Source organism: Podarcis tiliguerta (genome assembly GCF_965153285.1).
Source record: "Podarcis tiliguerta genome assembly, chromosome: 16".
In the NCBI taxonomy this organism is placed as follows: domain Eukaryota; kingdom Metazoa; phylum Chordata; class Lepidosauria; order Squamata; family Lacertidae; genus Podarcis; species Podarcis tiliguerta.
Window position 1 is genome coordinate 40,231,169 of NC_139549.1, and position 23,568 is coordinate 40,254,736.

The 23,568-nt window shown below is 46.6% G+C and overlaps 2 protein-coding genes across 51 annotated transcripts in view; both read right to left on the bottom strand.

The window, feature by feature from the left end:
• LOC310667244 (uncharacterized protein) overlaps positions 1–23,568 on the bottom strand; it is a 559,738-nt gene that overhangs the window by 125,235 nt on the left and 410,935 nt on the right. The window lies entirely within an intron of this gene.
• Positions 1,698–23,568, bottom strand: part of NCOR2 (nuclear receptor corepressor 2) — a 348,844-nt gene continuing 326,973 nt past the window's right edge. For 23 of the 50 annotated variants that reach the window (XM_083418926.1, XM_083418964.1, XM_083418929.1 and 20 more), the window contains 10 exons: positions 22,093–22,646; positions 19,845–19,991; positions 19,188–19,336; positions 17,349–17,548; positions 15,931–16,071; positions 14,518–14,663; positions 12,648–12,701; positions 9,890–10,120; positions 7,990–8,166; positions 1,698–6,600 (listed from right to left, as the gene is read on the bottom strand). In XM_083418926.1, coding sequence (XP_083275052.1) covers positions 6,416–6,600; positions 7,990–8,166; positions 9,890–10,120; positions 12,648–12,701; positions 14,518–14,663; positions 15,931–16,071; positions 17,349–17,548; positions 19,188–19,336; positions 19,845–19,991; positions 22,093–22,646 — 1,984 coding nt within the window. In that variant the 3' untranslated portion in view covers positions 1,698–6,415. The remainder of the gene's footprint in view (positions 6,601–7,989; positions 8,167–9,889; positions 10,121–12,647; positions 12,702–14,517; positions 14,664–15,930; positions 16,072–17,348; positions 17,549–19,187; positions 19,337–19,844; positions 19,992–22,092; positions 22,647–23,568) is intronic. The other 27 variants (XM_083418959.1, XM_083418948.1, XM_083418958.1 and 24 more) reach the window with 5 other exon arrangements.

The window sequence follows — 23,568 nt, forward strand, 5'->3', positions numbered from 1 at the left end:
CTGGGCTTACTGATTTGCGATCCAAATTTCTTAGGGATCAGCCCTCCATCTGTTCTCTGGGGGAACAGGATCATGTTCGGCCACACAGGTTATAATTTCTTCATTGTGATTAGTGAGGTTTTCGGCATTCCCTTTTCTTAGCACTAAAGCACTGTTTTGGGGGTGGGGGAAGGAGAGCAGGAAGATCTTCTATCCACCTTAGAAAAGGGCCATTTATGGGACTTCTTCTGCACCAAAAATTGCTGGCTAGGTCAGAAAAGCCTGCCTTTGTCCAGACTGGTTTTCTGCCTCTACAATTCTCAACTTGTTCTAAAGCAAAGAAAAAAGGCCTGTGTGTTGGCTTCTCTAGGGAATGATGCTCAATAAAGCCAACGCAAACTGCTGAGGGAGGAGAAATAAGGCCTGGTTTTGGTTCCTGCTCCCTTCTGCTGCCAGCAATAAAATGCACAACCACCGCCAGCAGCTGAGCACCCGACCTTCACTCCTTCCAAATAATGAAAGTGCTGGCCTTAAGAAATGCTGCCATCTAGCTGGCCAGACCTGGAACAGACACACATCCTTAAGGAGGACAAACTTCTCACTTGCAATGGTGCAGCAACATTCAATGTAACAAACTTCAGTCCTCTGAATTGTAAAGTGATGCATGAGATTTTACAACTGTCCTGATGCTACTTGGATGACAAAGCACCACGAGGCTATTTTACAGACTGGCATATATATGAGGAGGTAATGTGGGTCCCTAGCTGACCACAGCAGACTGCTTTGCTCTATGGTGGAGTGGCATGGTGGGCAGTACAGCTGTGAGACTTTGTTCAGGTGTCAGAAGTGATGACCTCACCTGCCAGAATGCCATGATAATTGATGGACCTTCTTTGCTCTGGAAGTGAAAAAGAGGCTTCCAAATTCATTTGCGACAGATAAGCAGAGAGGATGTTGGGGAATGAGGGAAATAACGGCAAGGTGAGTGCTGCTTTCCTTTCCTTCAATAGGGTTCTTACTTTACACTAGCAGATTCAGGAAATGTGTGATTTGCAAGATTCTCTCTCTCTCAGTGTATATAGACTAATACACTTTCCATATAATTATACAGAATGGATAAACAGAGCTGCCTACATTTCTGGATTCTCCCTGAGGGTATGAAAGAAAGGACAGCTTAATTTGAGGCACAAAGTCATAAAGTCAATCCAGGAAGCTGTGCTACCAGCTTTCAAATTGTGAACATGCAAAATGTGTTTTAAAGCTGCTCCATGCTGTATTTCCAGGCTCTGGGCTGGGCAATCTCTGAGCTTCTATGTGATGCTGAACTTCAGTTCACATAGCCAATGATTAGGGATGGCGATGCAAGTTGAAATTCACCAACATCTGGAGGGGATCACAGGTTCCCTTTAGGGTCACAGCTTCCAGATTTTAATATCAGCATTTGGCCCTCCTGTGGCTTCCAGCAACTGGTATGCCAAAGGTCACGGACAAACAGCACAGCCATCATGAGTGGCACCCATGGAAAACATGCAAGTCTTCCAAATGAAATATTATAAAAGCATTAGAGTAGCAGGTGCCCGTTTCCTCCTGTAGACAGTTGCTCTGCTCCACAAGTCTCCCGGTTGGGTTGAGTGATGAGGGCTCCTGCATGCCTTGCCCCATCCTCTCATATGAAATAGCCGTTTTTAACATCACACACAAGAATCATGAGAGCTCCATTTTGCTGGCAATAAGCTTCTCCCCTCTCTTTTTTTATTTAAACAGTAAGGCAGTGCTCTGACACTGCAAACCCACAGTGCTTGCTTAGTGGGCATGTAGAGCGAAAAACCAAAATAACAACAGTGAACAAAAACTTCACTTTCAGTAGAAGAAAAAAAACCCCAACCTTTTAGAGCAAGCTGCATAAATATTTACAACTTAGCAGTTTCTATATACAGTCCATTCTATCATACAACTTGCTTTGAAACAACTATGCACAATTTGGTTGTACAAAAGATAGATTTCTTTTCCCACCCGCCCCCTTGTACATTTCAAACAATAAAATTGTCCTTTTAATCTCTTTTTTTGTTTTTTGTTTTTATGTGTTTGTACAAATTACAAAGTTGGTAACACTTCAAACTTTAATAGTTTAACATAACTTCCTTTTTTCTTGATTGCACAATTAATAAAAAAAAATCATAGCCAGGTAGCACAATAGAGATCTATATGTCACTAAACCGACACAAATTATGCAGACAGTTGTGTATGACGGATGGCTTTCCTTTGAAGCTAACACACAGTGCTCGGTGCTCACCTTACGTAGAGCTAACAGTCAATGGGGACGAGGCTCGTCTGCATTTGGTTGAACTGTAGTGAGTTAGGTTTTACCGAGATCTGGCTTGTGCGTGCAAGTACACACATGGATATGTGCCAGGCCACTGATTCAGGCACAAAGAAAATGTGTGTATGTATTTCTTATACATGCACACGCAAATGGAATAATATGTATACACAGAACCCAAGAGTATATATATATATAAATATATACACACACACACATGTACAGAGAATGTACAATGTCTGGTAATGCGGGAATAACCTTTTGGAAGGGAGGAGGGGCTATTCCTAAATCCCTTAGTGGAATGTACACATGACCTCAACTTGCAAGCAGTGGCAAGGGATGGTGTTCCAAAACTGTGAACGTGTCGGTCAAGGAAAGGCTACGTGAAGTGGCACAAATTCAATATGGTCTAACAACAACAATAAAATAACCTCGTCAGATGTGAGCAAATCCTATCTGATCTGTGCAAATGGTTCTGTGATGAGTAAGACAAAATTTTTGTGGGCAGCAAGTCTACAAAAATGTGGTCTGTGTATGTCACTTAAAAAAAAAAACACAGCCAAGGGAATTTCGATCAGTGATATAAATATGTATATTTTTAAAAAGATCAGGGTAAATATTGGTTAAAGCACAAAGAACCTTAGACCTACCCTGCACAATGTTTTTCCTACATGGAGATAATCTGAGTGTAGGGAGAAGAATGTATGCCATGATGTAAGAAGCAACACAAGCCAAGCAGTCGTCACACACAGACTGGCTTTCTGATTTATGTGCTTGTGGTAAACTAAACTTTCTCCCTGAACATGGACTCCACAGAGATTATCTTTGCATAGGTAAAAACTATGTATGAGGCGACCCCCAAGATAAGAAAAGCAGTGGCTGGAAGCGACAGGGACGAAGGAGAGGGAAGCTGTGCAGGTAAAATTAACACTGCCAGTGTCCAATAAACACAATAAATGCTGCTTCATCTATCACTGGGTTTGTTGGGCAAAACATGCTCTATTTTCCAGTTATTATTTGATTGAAAATTAGGATGATTGTGTAAGAGTGAGTTACTGACTTGGCCTAAATGAACTGATGGCAGGAGAGATGCTTTCGTGTTAAGATTGACAGTCAATTACACTGCAGAACAGTCACTGGCAGAAACTCCATCTGTGTCAACAGGCTATTGCTGACACTGGGTGTAATCCAGCTAAGTCTCACCTCTCCGCAAGCTATTTGGCCCAACGCTGCACAATCAGCATCCAGTCATGCTTGTGGGGGCGTCCCTTTCCTTGTCAGAGTGGAGTGAGTGGGCCTTCTGTCACTGGGAAAGATTTAAAGGTTTCACTACTGTGAACTGCAGCTCTTGTGACAGAGCCAGGGTTTTAAGCGGCATTCATTGACAACCTCCAAAGTGGTAAAACTTCAGGTCTCGCTAGGACTGAAGAAGCACGTATCGCTGGCATTCTTGCAAGAATGGTCTTAGGCACATGCGGCTAAGTATATTTCAGTATAAAACTCATTAACCACTTTTCTGCTAAGAACACTCAAAGGTAGTGTATGTGAAATGATAAAACAATGCAAATCAGATGAAGTGACACAAAACAGCATGCAGGCACAAAGTACTGGTTTGGTGGTTGTTTTGTGACTAACACAACTGTGGCTCGGTTCTGGGTTATGAGCAAATTGTTTCACTGTCTATGCAGACAGATTAAGTACAATATACAGAATAGTGTCGGGGGGGGGGGGGAATGCACATGACTGCATTTCTTGCCCAGTGAGAAAAGTATCCTCAGGTGGGCCTCTAGAAGGAAGGGCTGGGCATTAAGGGAAGGCCCTGATGCAAGCTCAAGGCAGCTTCTACCTAAATTGGGTTCTCCTGACCCTGGATTTCAGAGTCCAATTTGGGTACATGTTCACAAAGCGGTCTTTTGGAAGGGTGGCTGTGCTGTTTTAATCTCCTGCAATCCACATGCAACTTGAGCTGAGCTAAGAGGAAGCAGCACTTGGAAAGGTAGACCATGCATGGCTCTAGAATTCCTCCTCTGCCCTGCCTTTTAACCTGGCCAATGTCCTGGCCCTTTTCTTCAGAGCAGTTTGCATGGCGGTAGATCTGTGCCAAACACCTGTGCTGGGGATTTTTGGTTTTGCAATGCTTTAGCAACCAGCAAAGCCCTGCAGGGCTTGAAAATGGAGGAAGGGCAGTGTCATTCTGCAAGAACTGTAGCTCTGCTGGGGACAAGTGTTTTAGGAGCAGGGGCTTACAGGATAATGAGATGGATTCTCTCAGTAGATGTTGTTGCACAGAACCTCCACATTTTTGTGTCTTAACTAGTTTAGCAAACAACAAGCAACAGTTTCATCATCAAAACTGGATGATGTGTGGGAGAAAGATGGGTGAGAAGGAAAACAAAATAGCAAATCTCACTGTAGAAACAAACTCACACAGTACAAAAACTCTGGTGCTGTGATGTTGCTGTTCCCTGGATGCTGTGTCAAAATACTCAGCTTATGAAAACACGACTCTTGTCTGTTCCTGCAGAGAAGCTGTTCCCCAGATCTGCTCCCTCGAGGGTACAGAATGAAAATGATGTGTGAAAAAAGGAGGAGAATATATATATGACGAAAAAGGAAGTCTAAAGTGTTATGATTGGGGGAGAAGCAAACACCCACAAATGGAAAAACAGAACATTGTGGGCAAGTCACCAAAAACATGTAAACTTCCTGTGAGTGTCTTGGCCTCTCTCACTGCTCCCAAAAGAGACAAATCTCACTTGAAAAGTGTTCATGTTATCTCCATGCTGGAGTGTTAACTATGCAAATAAGGGCCCTACAGTTGTGACTATATATTTATATATATATAATATATTATATATATACTTCTTCATTTTCTTTTTCTTTTTTAAAAAAACTAAGTTAATACATTCTACTGAATTACAGAACCATTTTGTTGGAACATTGTTACCTCTTGACAGTTCCATACAATGGACAAACCCATCAAAAGCTGGCATGCAACATAGAAATCCTCTTTGTACAGGAGCAGAGACCGAAAAGCAGCATATAACACTGTTTTTAACGTCCTTCCTTGCGCAAACACATCATTTGCCAAAGGTATCAAAAATATACCCTGTAGACCATATACACAGCGTTGTTTTGAAGAAACAACATATTCAAAACAGCTGCTTCCCCCACTCCCCCCCCCCCATCTGCAGCTAATGCCAATATAGAGGAATTTGTTTCAATTACAATGCAACCCCAGCATTCCTTTCTCCAAAGGAATCATTCCTTTTCTTTTCCTGTTTTTGGCTTGTCCTCTGGCTCCTGCATCCAGAGCATTGCTGCCTGAATCTGTATTTGTTGAAAGTTCAGGTGAAGCTCCCCTCCACATCTCTCTATGGGTGCAGAGAACAAACTTATTTAACTGTGAGAAACAGAAGAAACCAACACTTTCTTCCAGAGGGCTGCTCTGCTTTCTCTCCCTACACGACCAACATGCGACTCCATGGGTGAAACCCCTCGTGAAGGTAAAAAAAGAGGCAGGTTGAAGGAAGGGGCGGCTGAATGAATCCTATTTTCAAGTACTGGATTAACAGGCCACTACAGTGTGCAGAGGAAAGATGGGTCACAGAGGTGGGAACACGCAAGCAGCACACACCACCTTCTCCTAATGGGCCCCCCCGTCCCCCCTCTCTCATCTGGGCTGAAGGACAGAATTGGAATCCCCTGAGTGTTAGTAGCCGAGATTCAGCGACTGGTTACAGTCCCTTGGGGGAGCTTTCAGGGCTCCCCACTGCTGCCCCCCCCCCCGCATTAGCTTGGTTTAATTTCTTGCTGCAATGGCTCAAGGTATCAGCACCAAATTGGGAGAGAGGATTGGGATGGGTTCCATTTGCTTGGTTTGTTTTTTTTAAGGCTTTAAAACTGAAGAGATTTTTTTTCCAACTCCCTTCCAGATGTGACAAATAATATCAGCTGACTGGAACAGTGCTGCTCCTGCGCCTGGCCTAGGACAGTTGCACTCTGCGACAGCCAGCCACAACCCCCAAGCCCTTGGGCTAACTCAACAGCCAACCTATCGATATCTGTCCATTTGTTGCTGGGCTTTTTCTCCGTCTCGCTTCCTCTTCTCCCTCCTCATTCACTGTCCGAGAGGGTCTCGTACTGCGAGACGAGCAGCGGCTTGGGCTCCTCCTCCCAGCCGTGGTGCTGGCTGTTGGAGTTGCCCTGCGGAACGGAGGCAGGCGGTGGTGGGGCGGCAGCTGCCACCAGACCCGTGGGAAGCCTCATTGTCAGCGGGTTGTATGGAAATGGCGTTGAACCTGCGTTGAGACAGGAGGACAAGGCAAGGTCAAAGAGCTGGCCAACCACTGGCCCAGAAGGTCTCAAATTCTTTGTTCCCAAGGAAGCAGCCTCCCTCTTTTCTTTCTTGCACACTTTCCCAAAAATGTGGCACTGATCCTAGCATTTATCACTGATCCTACTGCCTCTAGAAGGCACTTTATTAATTTAATAGATTTCCGGCTTGCTTCTAAGGGTTAAAACTCCCACAAAGAGGATTACAACATATTTTTAAAAGCAGAGTAAATAATCAAACCATTAACCCCCCCCCCAAATATGACCCACTGAGAAAGAGAGGGAGGGAGGGAGGGAGGGAGGGGGGGGAGAGCCTCAGTACAGGCTCTTTAGAAGAGTGTTGGATTTTCTTGCTGGGAGCAGAGGTGACCAGGTTTCATTCCCATCCTGGGGATGCTAGACCTTAGCCTGCACTGCATGTGAATGGAGAGGAGAGGAGAGCAGGCAGTATGTGAGTTGTGTCATGCATGCAAATATTGCTATAAGAATTGGTCCCCAATGCTGCAACCATGAGGTGTATATTGGAGAAGATAGCTATGACTGGCTTTTTCCGCCATATAACTGGGAAGCAGGTGCTGGGCAGTTTAACCAGAGATTCCCAAGTGCCAGTAGCATCTAAACTGGGTCAATGAGAAAGCTCTCGTGAGATGAGGTACCATGACTAGAGTAAGCTGAACTGAAGGCTGGTTTGAGGAGGAAAACTGCTGCAGCGTGGCCTGGCTAAGCCTGTCTGCATTGTATGGCAGGTGACTGATGGGCTGGCTAAACCACAGCAGGGTGACCTGTCACCTTCATTATTCATTTCTGTGGACACTTTTGAAGTGTCAGAACAATCAGAAAGCGATCACTTTTCAATATCAGCGTCCCTGTGTCCTCTAATAGAACGCATGGCTACAACTGAATCTGCAAGTGTGAGTGGATAAATACGGGGCGTGTAAAACTGAAATCGTCTCACAGATTGAGCAGCGCTATCCGAGATACACTCTATAGCAACTGTCTGACGAGTTTGTGTCAATTTCTTATGACCAGGTCTTCAAATCCTGCTGATGTCTTCTAGCAAATTGTAACAGAACTCAGACCCTCTTTGATAACTTCTGCAATCACTAACTACAAATAATCAACATACCTTGGTTGGTTTGGTGGTCAAGGCAAAGCAGCTAAGAAAGTTCTGGCTAAGACAATTAGGGTTTCTTGTACGAATCCATCAGAGGAATTCACTTGTATTGCTGACTCTGGCTCCCTGAAATTCACTTCCTCACATCTTTGTACTTGCTAACACCAACCAAGTGCTTCCTGACTGTTTCCAGCCAATAGATGCAGCCAACAGGGCACAAACAGACTGCTTCCCTTGTTACCTGCAGATGATGGCCTGTCCTCCCAGACGCGGTTGGTGAGAGGTGTCCTTCTGTTACAGTCTCCCTCTGAATGAACCGATGACACAGATGGTGGCCTCTCAGAGGAGGACAGGCCTGGTCCTGGCGACTTGGCCTTGCGGCTGTTGGCTCTGGCAGCAATCTTTGGCTTCCCTCCTCCTGACAAAAGAAGAACCATTCAAACAACCAAATGGTGGCCAGGTGTTCTCACATGACTAGGGAGGGCTTGATGCTCTAAAAGGGGCTCTTTAATGACAGGAAGAGGAAAACAATGCTGAGCAGATAGCAGGGCAGATTTAGGAAGCTGGGAGACACAGGTATTAAATTCTTCCCACTCAAAAACTGGCCGCGAATTCAGTATGTGGCCAATGGGGGCAAACTGCTACTAGATTCAGGTTCCCATCATGCAAAATGAAAACTCCTCCCTCCTCCCCCAGCACATCATAGGGTGTGTCCCTTCCTTTTGGCATCTAATAGATAGATGTCAGGGATTCATGGAAAGAGATCCCTCTTTAAGGCTGTGGGAGCTTAGCCTTGGTTCCCTTTTGGGGACAGGGAACAACTAGGACAAGATCTCCAAGATCTAACGCACACCTTAGTGCAAGTGTGAGTTATCTGCACTATGGTGCTTTTAATGGGACACATCCTCTGGTGCACACCCAAACAGGCACCTTGCATGGGCATGTGCTACCAAATGCACATTCTGTGGAAAGCCAACATGGTGCAAACAGGCAGCACTTGCAACTTGGATGTGCAGCTCCTGGTCTGGCATGTAATACATCCGGAAAAGGCTGCTTTCGCATGCACAAATGGTTTGTTTAGCACAGCAAGGCAAACTATGGCTTGCCACAATTGCAAAGATGTGCAGGCTCCCAGAGAGGAGTCTGCAACAGCTTTGTTGCTTGATGGTCCTTCTTACTCTTGCATTGTGTCAAGGTCTGACTTAGCTGTCTGCCTGAACTGGAGCTTGTGATTAAGCCCTCTCCTCACTAACCATGAGTTGAGCCAAGGTTTGTTCAGGGTTTCAGCTTCTGGTTAGTGAGGAAAGTGTTTAACCACAGGCCCCTGGCTCAGATGATATGCTGAACTGAACTGTGGCTTAGCTGAGCATGGCAGTAAAAAGGATTGGGAAGGAGCAAAGTGGCTGCCAGCTGCTCCCTTGGCACCCACATGCTGTGCGGTCCCAGTAAGCCATAGTCTGACTCGCTGTGCTGCAAGATCTCTGTTGCTGTACTAGGTGAGGCAAGGTGGGTGGTGGGAAGAGGAAACCTTTCCTTCTCTGTTTTTCTGAGGGTGGGACATAACAAACAAAAGGCAGGAGCAAACAGACAAACCATGGACACACTTTTCGCAAGTCTGCATTTGTAAATGTGTATATTGACAGCATGATGTTAAGAAAACAGCTGAACATAAACACCTAGTTCTCCCTTAGCCATACAAATGTACTTTGTTCACACCCTTCCTCTGCACCCTCCCTTCACATATCCTGGCCCTTCCCAGCAAGCCTGGAAGAGGAGTGGGGGGATTTCCTGCTTTTCCTCCATGACCCCAGCATCTTCAACGCCCCCAGCCTTTCTGACAATTGCACCCCTCCCCATCAAAAAAAGAAAGGACAGCACCAATGGTCAGTGTTTCAGAGGAAGCAAAATGGCACTTCCAGCCTAACAAATTAAAGTGCTTCTTGTCAAGCCAGGAACTGAGATTAATCGGTGTAATTAAAAATGGGAACAGAAAGTAAATGCCCAAAAGCTTAAAGAGAAAGGATCTGGGGTGGGGGTGAGACACGAAAACCACTGAAAAGACAAAGAGAGAGGGGTTAACAGCACAAAGAGAGGGTTTAATAACACAGCGAAAAGGGCAACAAAGGGGGGGGGCTGCAGACCTGGCAAGGAGGAGTGCATGTCGTCAATCCGTCCGTCAGCAGTGGTTACAGGCATAGCAGCGGGCAAGCTTGCACTGGCATTCAGAGGGTTAAAAGCATTGGCACTGAGAGGAGAGCGCTCGTCCCACTGCTCGTCATATTTACCCATTAGGGCCTTCCTAATAATTGCCTCCAACCCCATGTTGGTACTGGAGTTTTCTTGGACCGACTGGCTCCTACAACTGATTAACCCTGGGAGGTGTGGAAGGAGGGGGAAGGAGAAAGGAGGGAGGGGGAGAAATTGGGTTGGGGGAAATGGGAAACCAAATAAGAAATTGGGTTGGGTGGGAAGAGGAGGAGGAGGAAAGGCGACAAGGGAGAAGGGAAGAAACAAACAGTCAGCACATTCTTGCAAAGCAACAAACTCTGTCCGGCTGTCTTCTTGGTTCCCCCAAACCCCCTGGCACAGCCAGCTCCTCGCCTGCCCCCAAGGAGATTGCAGGGACACCAAAAAGGAAGCAGAAACTACTCACAGATTTTTGTTTCTGGAATGCCACACACACACATACGCACAGAGACTAAAGGACTGAGGGCTGTGTGTACCAGTTTCACATCCAGTGGGGAAACCTTGGGTTGTCTTCCAACTAAATTCTACTTAAGTCTGGACCCACTGAAATTAATGGACCTAAATTAGTCATATCCATTAGTTTCAACAGACTGAATCCAATCCCTTCAAACACAGAGCAGTCCCGAGGAGGAAGGAATGCTTCCCCTGGTAGCTGCCCAGCAGCATGAGCTGAAGAAACATTAACACATGTGCTTATGCAAATCACCAGGGAAGAGGGCATTTAATGGAGGCCACGACATGACAGGCTCTGTTTGCTTGAAGTGGAGGAATTTCAGTTGTGTGACATCACTGCTTCTGGACGCGCTTAAACACAGCACTGAGAAGCAGAAAGAGCAGCGTTAACCACCTTCTCTCACAGCACAAGTGATGTTCATATGGGAGAAAATGCTCTGAGAGCAAATCGCTACAGACCTGCAAAAGAATTATGTTCTCCCAGGGAGAGCATGCGGGCTAAGAACATTTCAGGCTGCATTCCTGAGCATACTTGCTTGGAAAGAAGCCTTGCTGAAAGGGGTGGGATGTTGTAACTTCCAGATGTCACCAAAAACACTTTTTTGAAGTTGAGTGTCAGTGAGATGCTGGATGGCCGCAGACAACCATATTACATAGACCTCCACTCCAGATGTGCAGGCAAGTTCACCTTCCTACTTGGGCAGGTTGGCATGAACAACCAGGAAAGCTGATCTCCCTGGGGTGGGGTGGGCATCAATATGTCAGTCTTCCTTCAAAAAATAATCTTGATCCAAATGAAAGGGATGGAAATTTGAATAGAAGGAATATAAGGAGTGGCTGGGGAAACTCAGCCAGATGGGCGGGGTATAAATAATATCTATCTATCTATATCTATATCTATCTATCTATCTATCTATCTATCTATCTATCTATCTATCCATCTATCATCTATCTATCATCTATCTATCTATCATCTATCTATCATCTATCTATCTATCTATCTATCTATCATCTATAGATATAGATATTTCAAGTCAGATTTTTGTCAATTCCCTTTTCTCAAAGGATCCCCCTTGCCAACATCCTTTTTTAAAATCAGTGCTTTCATTCATTCATTCATTCATTCATTCTCTCTCTCTCTCTCTCTCTCTCTCTCTCTCACATACACACACATCTTAATTTTAATGTTTGGCATGTTACTATGTTTTACGTGTGCTAGTCTGATTGGTGGGGTATAAATAATAAAATTATTATTATTCCTCTAAATTTATCCTTTCTAACCAAAAAGCAAAAGGAGAAAAAGGAGGATGCCAAACAGAAGGAAGGAGGCAGGTGATGCCCAACTTTTACGCCTCACAGGAGAAACTGCTGATATATAATCTGGAAGTGGATTATTGTCATCTTTTCCACCCTTAGTATACATCGGAATCATTGGGCTGCATCCAACTAAGTCATGCTCATGAGTTTCAGTGGGTCTAAGTGTCAGGAGGGCATATACTGGATACAACCCATTCCTTCTACTGTGCTGCTTGGATTTCCCAAAATCCAAACTCTGCCACCCAATCTGCATCCTTCCAGCTTGATTCCACTTTCTGATGGTGGAGGCTGTGAGGACAAAAGGACTTCTATATGGGAGACAGGCTGAATAAACATGTGTGTGTGTGTTGGTATTGCGATTGTGAGTCATTAGAAGCCATGCAGTTAAGGTGCAGCAATGCACAAAGACCAGAGGCGGCATTGTGGGTCAGTGGCTTGCTAACCATTCCCAGGGCAAGAGGAGCCAAAATAAATAAAACAAAACTTTTAAGAGAGACTGAGTGATATGGAAGAGAAAGAATGTTCTTTGTAGAAACATAAAACATTAAATTAAATCCAGCCTATGATTTGCTCCCGACTCTGCCTTCCTGGGTTGACTTCCCCATTTCCACACAGGTGCCTTAATGGGAGTTCTTTGACAACCAGCCTCATACAAAATGGCAAATGGCGCTCCCTCCACCACTACTTCCACACGACTCTCTTCTGCTGTCTTGTGCAGCTGTTCAGGAACATGGCTGAGTTATCAGGAGTATGACACTTTGCCCAAAGAGACTGCATGGCCACATTTGCCATGCTTAAATTATCTGAAGGCATTTGTGATCTGCAGAGTCCTGTGTGGAATGGGAGTGTCAGACGCCGGATGGAGAGGAAGCACAGCTGTACCTGTTCCAGTAATGGCCGGCATGTTGAAGATCTCTGTTCCAGGCTGCCCGACATCTGGAGGAGGGGGGAAAGAGAGAACCTCAAGCACAAGTCACATTCCCAGGTAGGCTAATGATAGACTCAAACTCTTGTAAACTCCCAATCATTCCAACAGGAGGAGTTGCATCTTGGAGAGCAAAGATGGAATTGGGTTTGTTGTCCTTGAAAGTACAGAACACCTTGCCTAATACAAGGCACTACCCATTTTTCTTCATTTCCCACCTCTATGGGGGGAAACGCAAGCGAGAGGCTGCAGAACTCGCTGCCACTCCTTGAAGAAGCCATGATGATGCAGTTGGGATACTGGAGATATTAAGAGGAACATCGCTTAACTCTCTTGTCCAACACAATTGTTCTAAGAGTGGCTCGAATAAAATTGAAAGTGACTACTTAGCATTTTAGGATACATTAAAATACAGATCAATTTGTAGTTAATGAGCAGATGGGAAGCATTTCTAATACAAATTGTCCACTGTCACAGGGACTCCAGGAAGGGCTGAGCTCTTTAGAGGTTTGAAAGCAGCCACCTGACTGAGTCAGAGGCCCCATCGGAAGCAGGGTCACATGACTTTCAACAGTCAAGACTCCTCCCAATGAATCCCAAGAACTGTAGTTTGCCCAGGGTGTCTAGAGATGTTAGGAAACCCTTGTCGCCCTCACAGAGTTGCAATTTCCAGAGTGAATCCATCCCTGTGGAGTCCTGTGAGGGCAATAGGGGTTGCCTAACTCTCAGCACCCTTAACAAACTACAGTTCCCAGGATGCTTTGAGGGAAGTTGTAACTGTCTAAGGTGCGGCTGGGACAGATTCAGGTAGGACTGACAGCACTCATTAGTTTATGACATTCTTAGCAAACGAAACCAGGGCTCCTCTATACTGCCACTTACATGTGGATACTAAGCTTCCCGTGACTCCATTGTGCCGTTCTCCCAATCACTGCCTTCTCACACTTTTCTCATGCCAGGGATTCTCCGAAACAAAGAGGGCATGGGGAAATCTGGACTGGGGGAAGGGAAAGTGTGGGAAGGCAGTGATTGGGAGGGTGGGTTATATTAACAACAGGGAATTAATTGGTGTATAAGAAGCTTACTATCCACATTAAACAACAGGATGGATGAGCCCTGAGTTCATAAGGGAGCAGGTGGCACTGTGGTCTAAACCACCTAACCTCTTGAGCTTGCTGATCAGAAGGTTGGCAGTTCGAATCTGTGTGATGGGGTGAGCTCCCATGGCTTTGTTCCAGCTTCTGCCAACCTAGCAGTTTGAAAGCATGCCAGTGCTCCCTTGGCCTGAAAGCGAGATGAGCACCACACTTCATAGTCGCCTTTGACTGGGTTTAACCATCCAGGGGTCCTTTACCTTTAATTAAGGCCACCCTTTTCTTCCGATCTGTTAACTGTTTTACCTGATTTTATTTTTATATTGTTGCTATCAACTTTGGGACCTTGTAGTGAAGGGTGGGTGAGAGATGTTGTTGTTTGTCAATTAATTTATTTGATTATATTTGAATAAACCTGCCTTTGTAATGAAGTAATTACCTTTTAATATTTTGATGCATGTGCCATGGCATTCACTGTTCACTCTCACACTCAAATATCCCTTCTAAAAATGACACTTGCAATATTCAACTTTTACAAGTACATGCATAAAAATAATAAAAATAAGCTGACCAATTCATCAGGGAAACTCTTTGGGTGAATCAGAATAGTTTAGCTGATTAAGTTTGATTAACTGACCGAACCTTGCAGCCCCAACTGTAACCATCACTTCATTGCTCCTGCCCTGTTCCCACAGATAAGAGGGATAAAATCCCAGCCCAGAGAAGTCCTTACTGTACTCTGCCTCGCTCCTGCTGTTCGTGCTCAGCTTCTTGATTATCTCTTGCTTCTTGGACTTCACCATAGCAGAATTGCTCTCTGTCAGTTTGCTGAAGAAGGCTGGTGGTTGCACGTTGTTTCCTGGAGATTTGGAGCCCATCCTGCACAATTGAAAGCCCATCAAACTGATCTTGTTGGAATCCTGATACCATCATGTTCGGCCTAGAGAGCCCTGATCACAAAATGTATCCCAGGATTTATCTCTAAAATAACAAGTGGCCCAACCTCCTAATCCACTAGCAGTTTCACGCTAAAAGTAACACATGCTCCTGGAAGGGGGTGATCTATCTGTTGAACAATTGTAGGAACGATGTTGCGGAGAATGTGGCAAGATTTTTGAGTGACATCATGAAATTACATCACCACAGGTCCTAGGAGCCACTTTTGCATCTCACAACGTCTGAACAGTTTTATCCTAAAGTACCTCCAACTATGTTTTGTCACCTGTGCTGTGTTCTGATCCATGTATATGACGTACTCTTACTACGCCAATAAGGGAGTTTGACTGATTGTTCCTGGAAGGGTCATGAGTGCCCTCCAAGGGCTGCTCCACACTTTCTCCAGCCTGCTGCTTTCCTCCTATGGAAAATGGCAATTCGGGTTTGCTCCGATTTTAAGCTTAAGAATGTGCTTTTAATGAGAGGGGCAAAGGGAAAACCACTCGGACCTAGGCCTAGAAACCATGGGTCAAGCAGAAAACTGCTGCCCCCCATGCTTTCTAGGCATGTGACAAGCGGAGGTGTGGATGAGCCCTAACACAAACACACGTACACACCTACCTAGCTCACTTATACACTGTTCCGCATGCACGGTGCACAATGCACACAGCTGGACTAGGTGAGCCCACAGGCTGCCCCGTTAGCAGGGACAGAGCTCAGTGGAAGAGCACCTGCTTTGCAGGGAGAAGGCCCCCAGCTCAATCCCCAGCATCCCCAGGTAGGGCTGGGAAAGACTCCTGGGCTGAAACCCCGGACAGCTGCTGCCAGTCAGTGTAGACAATACTGAGCTAGATGGACCCAATGGTCTTACTCCGTGTAAGGTAGTTTCCTATGCTTCCCACAACCATGCCTAAGTATGCCACTGATCTAAAGAGATCCCATCTGTTTTCCCTAATCAATGCTGGATGCATTGAATGATTGGTTTCTGAAAGAGCTACGTGGCTTTAGAAGATGGTTTTAACCAAGCTGGGATGTCCAGCATTCAATGCACAATTGAAAAGCCTGATTGCCCAACCACAGAGCTAGTCTGTTTGGAAGAGAACGACAAAAATCACTGGTTGCCCAGCGGGGAATACAAAATGGGTGGAGTGGGGAGGCGGGATCATCCTCAGAAACTCCCGCTGGACAGCCCAGCTGCTGCCTCCATTACCTCTGCTCCAGCTGTTCCCCTTCTCGATACAGGATGGGATATGTAGCATTTCGCATGTGATCGGCTTCTCCCACCCCATCTGGTGGAGAGACGGGCTCAATACAGTTGTTCGGAGCAGGTGTTCTGATCTGCTCGGGAGACCTGAGGAAGGAAGCAGAAGGACTCTGTGAACCACACGGCTCTCTTTTCCTTCTGACACAGAAGAGCTGGTGTAGGTAAAGGGGTGGGGCAGAAAACCCCAATTGTTAGAGTGGGCAGAAAAGTTACAGAATTGCACTGGAAGAAATGGAGAATCGCTATGGGGAAGGCTGGGACAAAACAACAACACCCCACTCCTGCAAGGTTTTAAACAGTCTGGGCTTTCCTCTCCATATCCTATTGTGATTCCCTTACGTTGAAACAGGGCACTACTATACAGTAGGTAATGAGTGTGATTGTGGTGATTGGTGCTCTCAATCAAATCTTGCAAAACAATTTCTGGGGAGAGAAGGGGGAAAGAAAGAATAATGCCAGTTCCAATTACTGCTAGTCTAAAACAGACAAGAGCTTCTATTGCATCAGAATATAAACTGTAGCTCCAAGTCCTGCAACTGCTGGGCCTTTTGAATGAGGTGCTCCCTAAATCGCTGGCTGGAGCCGCTCACTGGAGCAACACTCAGAGGGCATTCTCCAGTCCGTGGCATCTGTGCACAGAGTTCGTAAGAGGAAGGCGTGCAGATGGCATTCTCAGTTGTTGCTCCACATCTGTGGAACTCCCTTACTGTTGAGATTCGGTACAAGAGGAAGGGCTGCAGCTTTGCACGCAGGCGTCCCAGGTCCACTCCCCAACACCTCCAGAGGACGGCCTGAAATCTCGGAGAGCCACTGCCAGTCAAGTTAGGCTTCACAGACTCCGCATTAGCAGCTTCCTGTGCTCCTATGAAACTTGCCATGGGGGGGGGGGTGTATGGAAGGCAAGGAGGAGGATTCAGCTCGAAGGATCCCAATAAAGTCCCTTCTCTATCATTCACAGATTGGGAGGGGGCCAGGCTTGCTGGACTGCGATTTTGCGATTTGCAGAGCTAGAATCCAGCAGACAGGAATTGCACCCAGCTTCCTTTGCTCCTGGGGTAGGAGCAGGTGAGGAGATGTGTGGCAGCTCATGGATATTGCCTCTCCCAAGGTCCCCCGTTTCACTGACGATACCTGTGCTCCTTTGGGTTTGGATTCTATATCTGCCTGAGCTTTGGACACAATCTCCCCAATCTTGAACCCCATTTGCTTCAGTGGAACCCTGTGCCTTCCCCTCTCGCCCCAGCAAAGGGACTTCCAACTCCGTAACTTTGGCTGGAACACACCAGTAATATCAGAATGGGGCGAGACAGAAATGCAAGCAGCAGGCAATCAGTGGCAAAGAGACAGGGACGAAGTGGGCTCACCTCTTGCTTTCTTCACTTTCGGGGGAGATTCTTGAAGCAGGGATGTGCTCCATTTGCTGCTGCTGCTGCTGCTGCAGGTAAGCCTCACTAGGAGTTCGCCGAAGATCCAGCACAGACCCTGGGAAGGGGTACATAGGGGTCTGGATGTGGGAGTTCAGCTGCTGGGGATGATGGCGCGTATAGTCTTGGGTGATAACCTCCTGCAAGAAGAGAAAACAGCTCTGCTTTTGTCTTCAGATCATTCCTTGTGCGCTCCAAGCAGCCTGCTATGAGGGAGGCTGAGGATACAGGGGGCATGCGAGTGTGAGCACCAATTGTGTGGGTGGTGTGCTGCATTCTGGCCCGTGCAGGTGCTGGAAGGGGATCTATGCACTTCGCCCTCTCTCTTTTCTGGAGGCGGGAACTCAAAGGGCTGCAGGGTTGCAGAGCCAGAAGAGATTCCTCACCCAAAATGTAGTAGGGAAAACCAGATCTCTTATTTGGGGAAGAATGGCTCACTCTCGGGCAGTCCTTTCCAAACTTGCACTTTCCTCAATGAGAGCCTGTGTGCCCACTGTGGAACAATGTCTGGACTTTGGAGTGTGCTCCAGGGTAGGGTTTATCAGCTTGAGGCCTAGGGGCCAAATGTGGCCCTCCAACCCTCTATCTGGCCCTCGGGACTTTCCCCAGATTGCACACACCTCGGCCACACCCCTCAAATCACATTTGTCTGGCTGGGATGCATCACGGGAGGCTGCCCAGAAAGGAATGAAAGAGATTCCTACCCCTGGTTCTAAGGTTGAATGCTCTTGTGCCCACTTGGGCCTTGGCACTGCCCTGTGTGGACTGAGAGGGCACAGTAGAACAGAGCTGGTTCCCTGCTGTTCGTGGCAGGCAAAGATCAGCTGCAATGGTGGGCAAGGCTGGCTATCAAGGAAACTTGCCTGCCATTCCAGAGCTGCTCACCAAGGAACCCCTGAGCAACTTCCAGGGAGCTCCAGGGCTCACCAAAACACACAGGAGGACATTTTCAATTCACAGGCAAAGACACTGGCAGCACCCACACTTTTGCCTAAAGTGACATCAAGCAGGCACCTTTGTTTCGGAGCCTGCTAAACATCAGGAAAAGCTTTCTGCCAGTAAGAGCTGTTTGACAGTGGTACCATCTCCCTCGGGAGGTGGCGAATTCTCCTTCCTCGGAGATTTTTAAGCAGAGGTTGATGGCCACGGATGCTTTAGCTGAGAGTCCTGCCTCAAGTCCCTTCCAGCTCTATGATTCTAAACTTCATTGTTTGGCTGACTCTACCCAGGTGCTTAGAAAGTTGAGGTAACTTCAACCTGTTTTAGTATTATAACTTTTGTATGTTTTAAAGCAGGGTTGTAATTTTTTCTCAGTTTTACTGTTTTATCATTTTGTAAACTGTTTTGAGGTTTTTCACAATCAAGTGGTGTATAAATTTTATGAAATAATAAGTAAATAAATTCACATTTTTGCCAGTCGAGTCAGTTATTTTATGTTGTTAGCTGGTCCTACATAACGCTCTACAACTGCAGGGCAGTTAATACTCTGAATGAAAATGTTTTATCTGTACGAGTCAGCCATACCACAACCTCCAAGTCATTTATTCTGAGCTTAAAAGCAGAGACAAAGTCTGCTCCATGGATGAGTCTTGGAAGGGGCTGCACGGATCATTCCTTCCAACAGAAAATGACTGTGCTTACAGGAACTCTGCTTAAACCTAGCCTGGGATTGCGAGGCTTTGTGTGCTATGGACTCTTTCCAAACAAGCACGGCTTCAGCACTCCCCATCCAAGCCTGTGCAACATCCATTGGGAAGCTAAGTGACTAATGCTAATTACATTGATATGCTGAGCCAACGTGACGACCCGCTGGTGGCCTTTGGCGCTGTGCGACCCTTGGAACGGCTGGCTCGGAGACTGCCGATCTTCAGGGAGCTGGTGGAGCTGCTGCATTTGTGAGATTTCTGCTGCGGAAGGCTTAAGAGAACCTACGAGGAAAGAGAAAGATGGGCAGAGCAGCCCAAGAGGAGTTAAGACACCTGAAATTCATCTTGGTCAGATGCTTGCTGCTTCTTTTAAAATTCACGTAGGCCATCCATTTCCAGTGCTCTCACCTTTCCTTTAAGTCAAGAAAAATAATCCCTTACATATAAAGCAAGCAAAGGCAGACAGGCAAAAACCGAACGACAAGAGCCAGTGATGACATGTCAAACATTTTAGAGGTGACAATTTGATCTGAAGATTGCAAGCAGTAGTAAAATCAATGCCACGTGCTGACTAGCAGAGATGGCCAACATGGTGCCCTTCAAATGGTGTGGACTCCAAATCTCATCAGCCAACATGTCTGCTGGTCAGGAGTGCTGAGAATTGTAGTCCAGAGCACCTGGGGAATGTCAGGTTGGCTTGTTCCTGCTATTGGTTGTGCTTTTGGGCAAAGAGGTGATGCCACCAATGTTCACTAGGTGTATGGTGGCCCTTTCCAGGAAGTCCCCTCACCTGGCTGCTTCAGCCGCGGGTCATGCTCCGCCCCGCGCCCTTTCTCAGCCTCCTGGGATGGCTTTGCCCCTTTCTCATGGAGCGTGCTGGGTGAGCTCACGGGACTTATTGCTTCTATGCCATCAGGGCTGTAGCTTCCATGGAAACCTGGAAGGCATGAAAGAGAGCAAAGGCTCTTTTAAAATGGCAACAACACTCTTTCCTTCTAAGCACTAATGCAGCAGTTGCAAAAGATTCACGCTGTATTTAACAGAGGGATGGACAAAAGAAACCCTTAAAAGACTTTCCTGACAGCCATAAAAACCTACAACTGGTTTCCATCCCTGCTCGGCACCTGGTGGCTCAAAGCAATTTGTCTCTGTGTTCTAAACTTGGTGGCTCTTACTGATGGGGAAGGAAGGTGAGGAAAGGGGCACAGGGGGCAAATGCGCCTGCTCCTTAGTGCTTCTTTCCTGAACAGAAAGCCAGAGGCTGAAACACCAGGAAGCCAAACTAAGTAGAGAAGCATGTGGCTGCTCTCAAAGCAAAATGCAACTTAAAGAGAGATAATAATCAAATCTCACAGAATCTAGTTGGAAGCAGGGAGCCTGGGGGTCACCCAATCCAACCCCCTGCAACACAAGTGAATTTTCTGTCACCTGTGGAAGCATCTGCATCCTCACATCTCAAAGTGCTTTACTCCCTAGATCTTCCTACTTACAGCTTTGGCTTTCCATCAGATTTAGTTGGTGTGCCAAGCTGTGCCCATATTTAAAGAAACTGGACCTGGCTGCTGCCATTCATGCCCTAGCTACACCCAAGCCGGATTATTACAGAAGTTTTTACTTGGAGCTGCAATTGAGAAGTGCCTGGGAGCTTCAGCTGGTTCATAACACAGCAGCCAGAGTGATGCCTGGCATGAGCTGGTATGATCATATTACCCCAGTGGTACTTTCAGCTCAAAAGTTTGCCAAATCACTTCTAGGCTCAATTCAGAAGGAACCTCCATAGTACTATGCAGCAGCTTAGCTTTCTGAACTTTCAGAAAATGTCATTTCATTGGCAGAGATATACAGAGCTAGGGTGTAGTCTGATGTGAACGTGCTTCAGAGCTTGGATACTTTTGGAGATTGTAACTGCCATTAAAGAAAGTCCTAGATGCGTGTATTGTGTGTTGGTATCTGTCTGTCTTGAGAGACAACAGAGTGTGCCTTCAGAGTTGAAGTCAATCTGCTGGGTTAGCAGCCCCAAAGTGTCCTCCCTGGGGGACAAGCATGTGTGGGCAGTATGCATGGAGGTCCTGGGCTGCCAAGATGACAAAACCCCACTCTAAGCCTCACTGATGTGGCCCAAAGGAAAGCAGAGGTATACATTTGGCACCAGCTTGGCTGCAGGTGTTGCCGGAAAAAGGCACACAAAGCGCCATCCTTAGGGATTCCACTCCAGATTTGTGTAAGGTTAACTCCTTAGCCTTTTCTTCTCTCAGAAGATGCAGTGAAGGTTTAGGATCAGTTTTCCTTCTCCTAGGTGAGCTACCTGTTTGGTATAGACTCTGACCTTTCGGAGGCAGGGAGCAGGATGGTTGCCACAGCCCCTGGTGCCCAGCTGAATTATGCAGGCAATAACCCATGACAGGGATGGGGAACCTGTGGCCCCCTCCAGGATGTTGCCCCAGCCAGCATGACCAATGGTAAGAGCTGTAGTCCCACGACACCGGGAGGCACACAGGCTCCCCATTCCTGCCCCACTACTGCCCAATGCCAAACACAAAATATACATGCTATGATCCATATATATCATACAAACACTGAAAATCATGCAACTTATTTGAAAAATGTAAATCTTTGGAATTTGGAGCAGAGAATAAACTAAAGCCCCTGAAAACAAAACCCCACCCCAAAGTATCCATGCAGCGTACAGTACTGTTGCCCATTACACTCTCATTCATGTTTCCCTTCAGCCCCCTCCTTTTGCCCGTCACAATCACAGCCACGTACCAGGAACCGAATGATATGCATAACAGCAGCAGCAACAAACAAAACCAAACCCAAGAAGGCATGTAGATGGGCAGGAGGAGAAAACAAACACAGGAGTAAGAGCCTTCATATGAGACACCACATGAAATAAAACAGGCCGTCACCACAAATGCAAAAATCAAATTTAAAAAATTGATGGGTGAGAAGGGTCTTCGGGGGGAAAAAAGGTATTTGTGTGTGTTTTAAGGCCACAAACTTGGAAGAACCGCCCCGCTCCCCCTCCAATTTCTTACCATCGCTATTGGCGTCGTTACTTAGCGAGCTTCTCTCTCGCTTCCCCTTATCGCAAGAAATTTGACGCATGATAATCACATCTATGAAGCTGGCCGCTGTCATGGTGGTCTTACCGAGTGCTCGGAGCTCCTGTTCCTGTACTGAAAAGGTTTTACTCTTTTCTCTACTGGGCTGCTCACTGGCCGAAACTGCGTGCAGCGACTGCTCCAGGGGCGGGTGGTGCTGAGGGTGGCTTTTCCCCTGTCCTCTGCTATACAGGTGGGTTGGACCTGGCCCAGAGGAGGACAAAGGCCTGGGCTCCATGGCTTTAACGGGTGAAGGCGACTGTTCCAGGCCGCCCCCAGCAGGCAGCTTGGAGGAGAACAGGTTGCTGTCTGCCTGAGGCCGCTCCGCTTTGACATCCTGCGCTCTGGAGGCCTCCTTCTGCATGTGGGCAGGATCCATCATAGAGGTATAGCTGTCCAACCCACCTACGGAGCTGCGCAGTGATGATACCGAGGAGTATCCTGAGGAGCGAACTGGTGATGTGGTGGTGGCAGAGGAGGAGGTGGATCTGAAGAGCAGAAGGCAAAGTAAGAGACCTGTGGGAAGCTTTTTGGGTGGGGGCAGAGGTAGATTTAGGGCACAACTGTGGGTTCCCTGGCACAACTGGGCAAGCGCTAACTAGGCTTCGGGGAGGAGACATGAGGGCTCTGGCAGGGTCCTAGAGTCCTCCCACCTCCTTCCCAAAGCCTAGTTAGCACTTGCGCAGCTCTGGGAAGGAGATGGGAAGGCTCTAGAACCCTGCCAGAGCCTCATGTCTCCATGTATTTATCCACCCTTTTGGAAAGCCATCTAACCAACCAGCAATCAGAACCTCTTCGGACAGCAAGGTCAAAAAACTAATTATGTACTATGGGCTGTATCTAGTGCTAGTCCTACTCAGAGTAGACACACTGACATTAATTGCCGTGAATATATCAGGCCCATCAGTTTCAGTGAGCAACACCAGCACTGGATATAACTTTATGCAAATAAGTAATTCCCTTTTGTTCCTCTTGGACCACTTGTCCCTGACTCTTGAACCTTGAAGCCCTCCATCTGTTGTCAACCTCCAAGTCCTATCAGCTCTGGGCAGCAAAGCCAGGATGGTGGGGAGTTATAGTCACAACAACACCTGGAGGGCCATCGGCTCCCCAGCCCTATTCTAGTTTGAGGGGAGAGGGAGAAAAGTCTTCCATGCTCCCCACACAAATCATTTTTTTAAATGGTGGCATAATGATTATGGAATGCTCACCCCTTGAGAGGCCTTCATAACCTCCTCTCTGCTGGCTTTTAGGTGAATGTGGAAGCTTTATTTTTATTTTCTTTGCCAGGCTTTGAGTGTTATTTTTCCTGCTGTTCTGAAGTTTCATTCTGACTCTGTTTCTGTAGTTTCCCTGTTCTCTTTTACAGTATCTATTCTTGCTTTCATGTAGGATTTGCATTTTAAATGG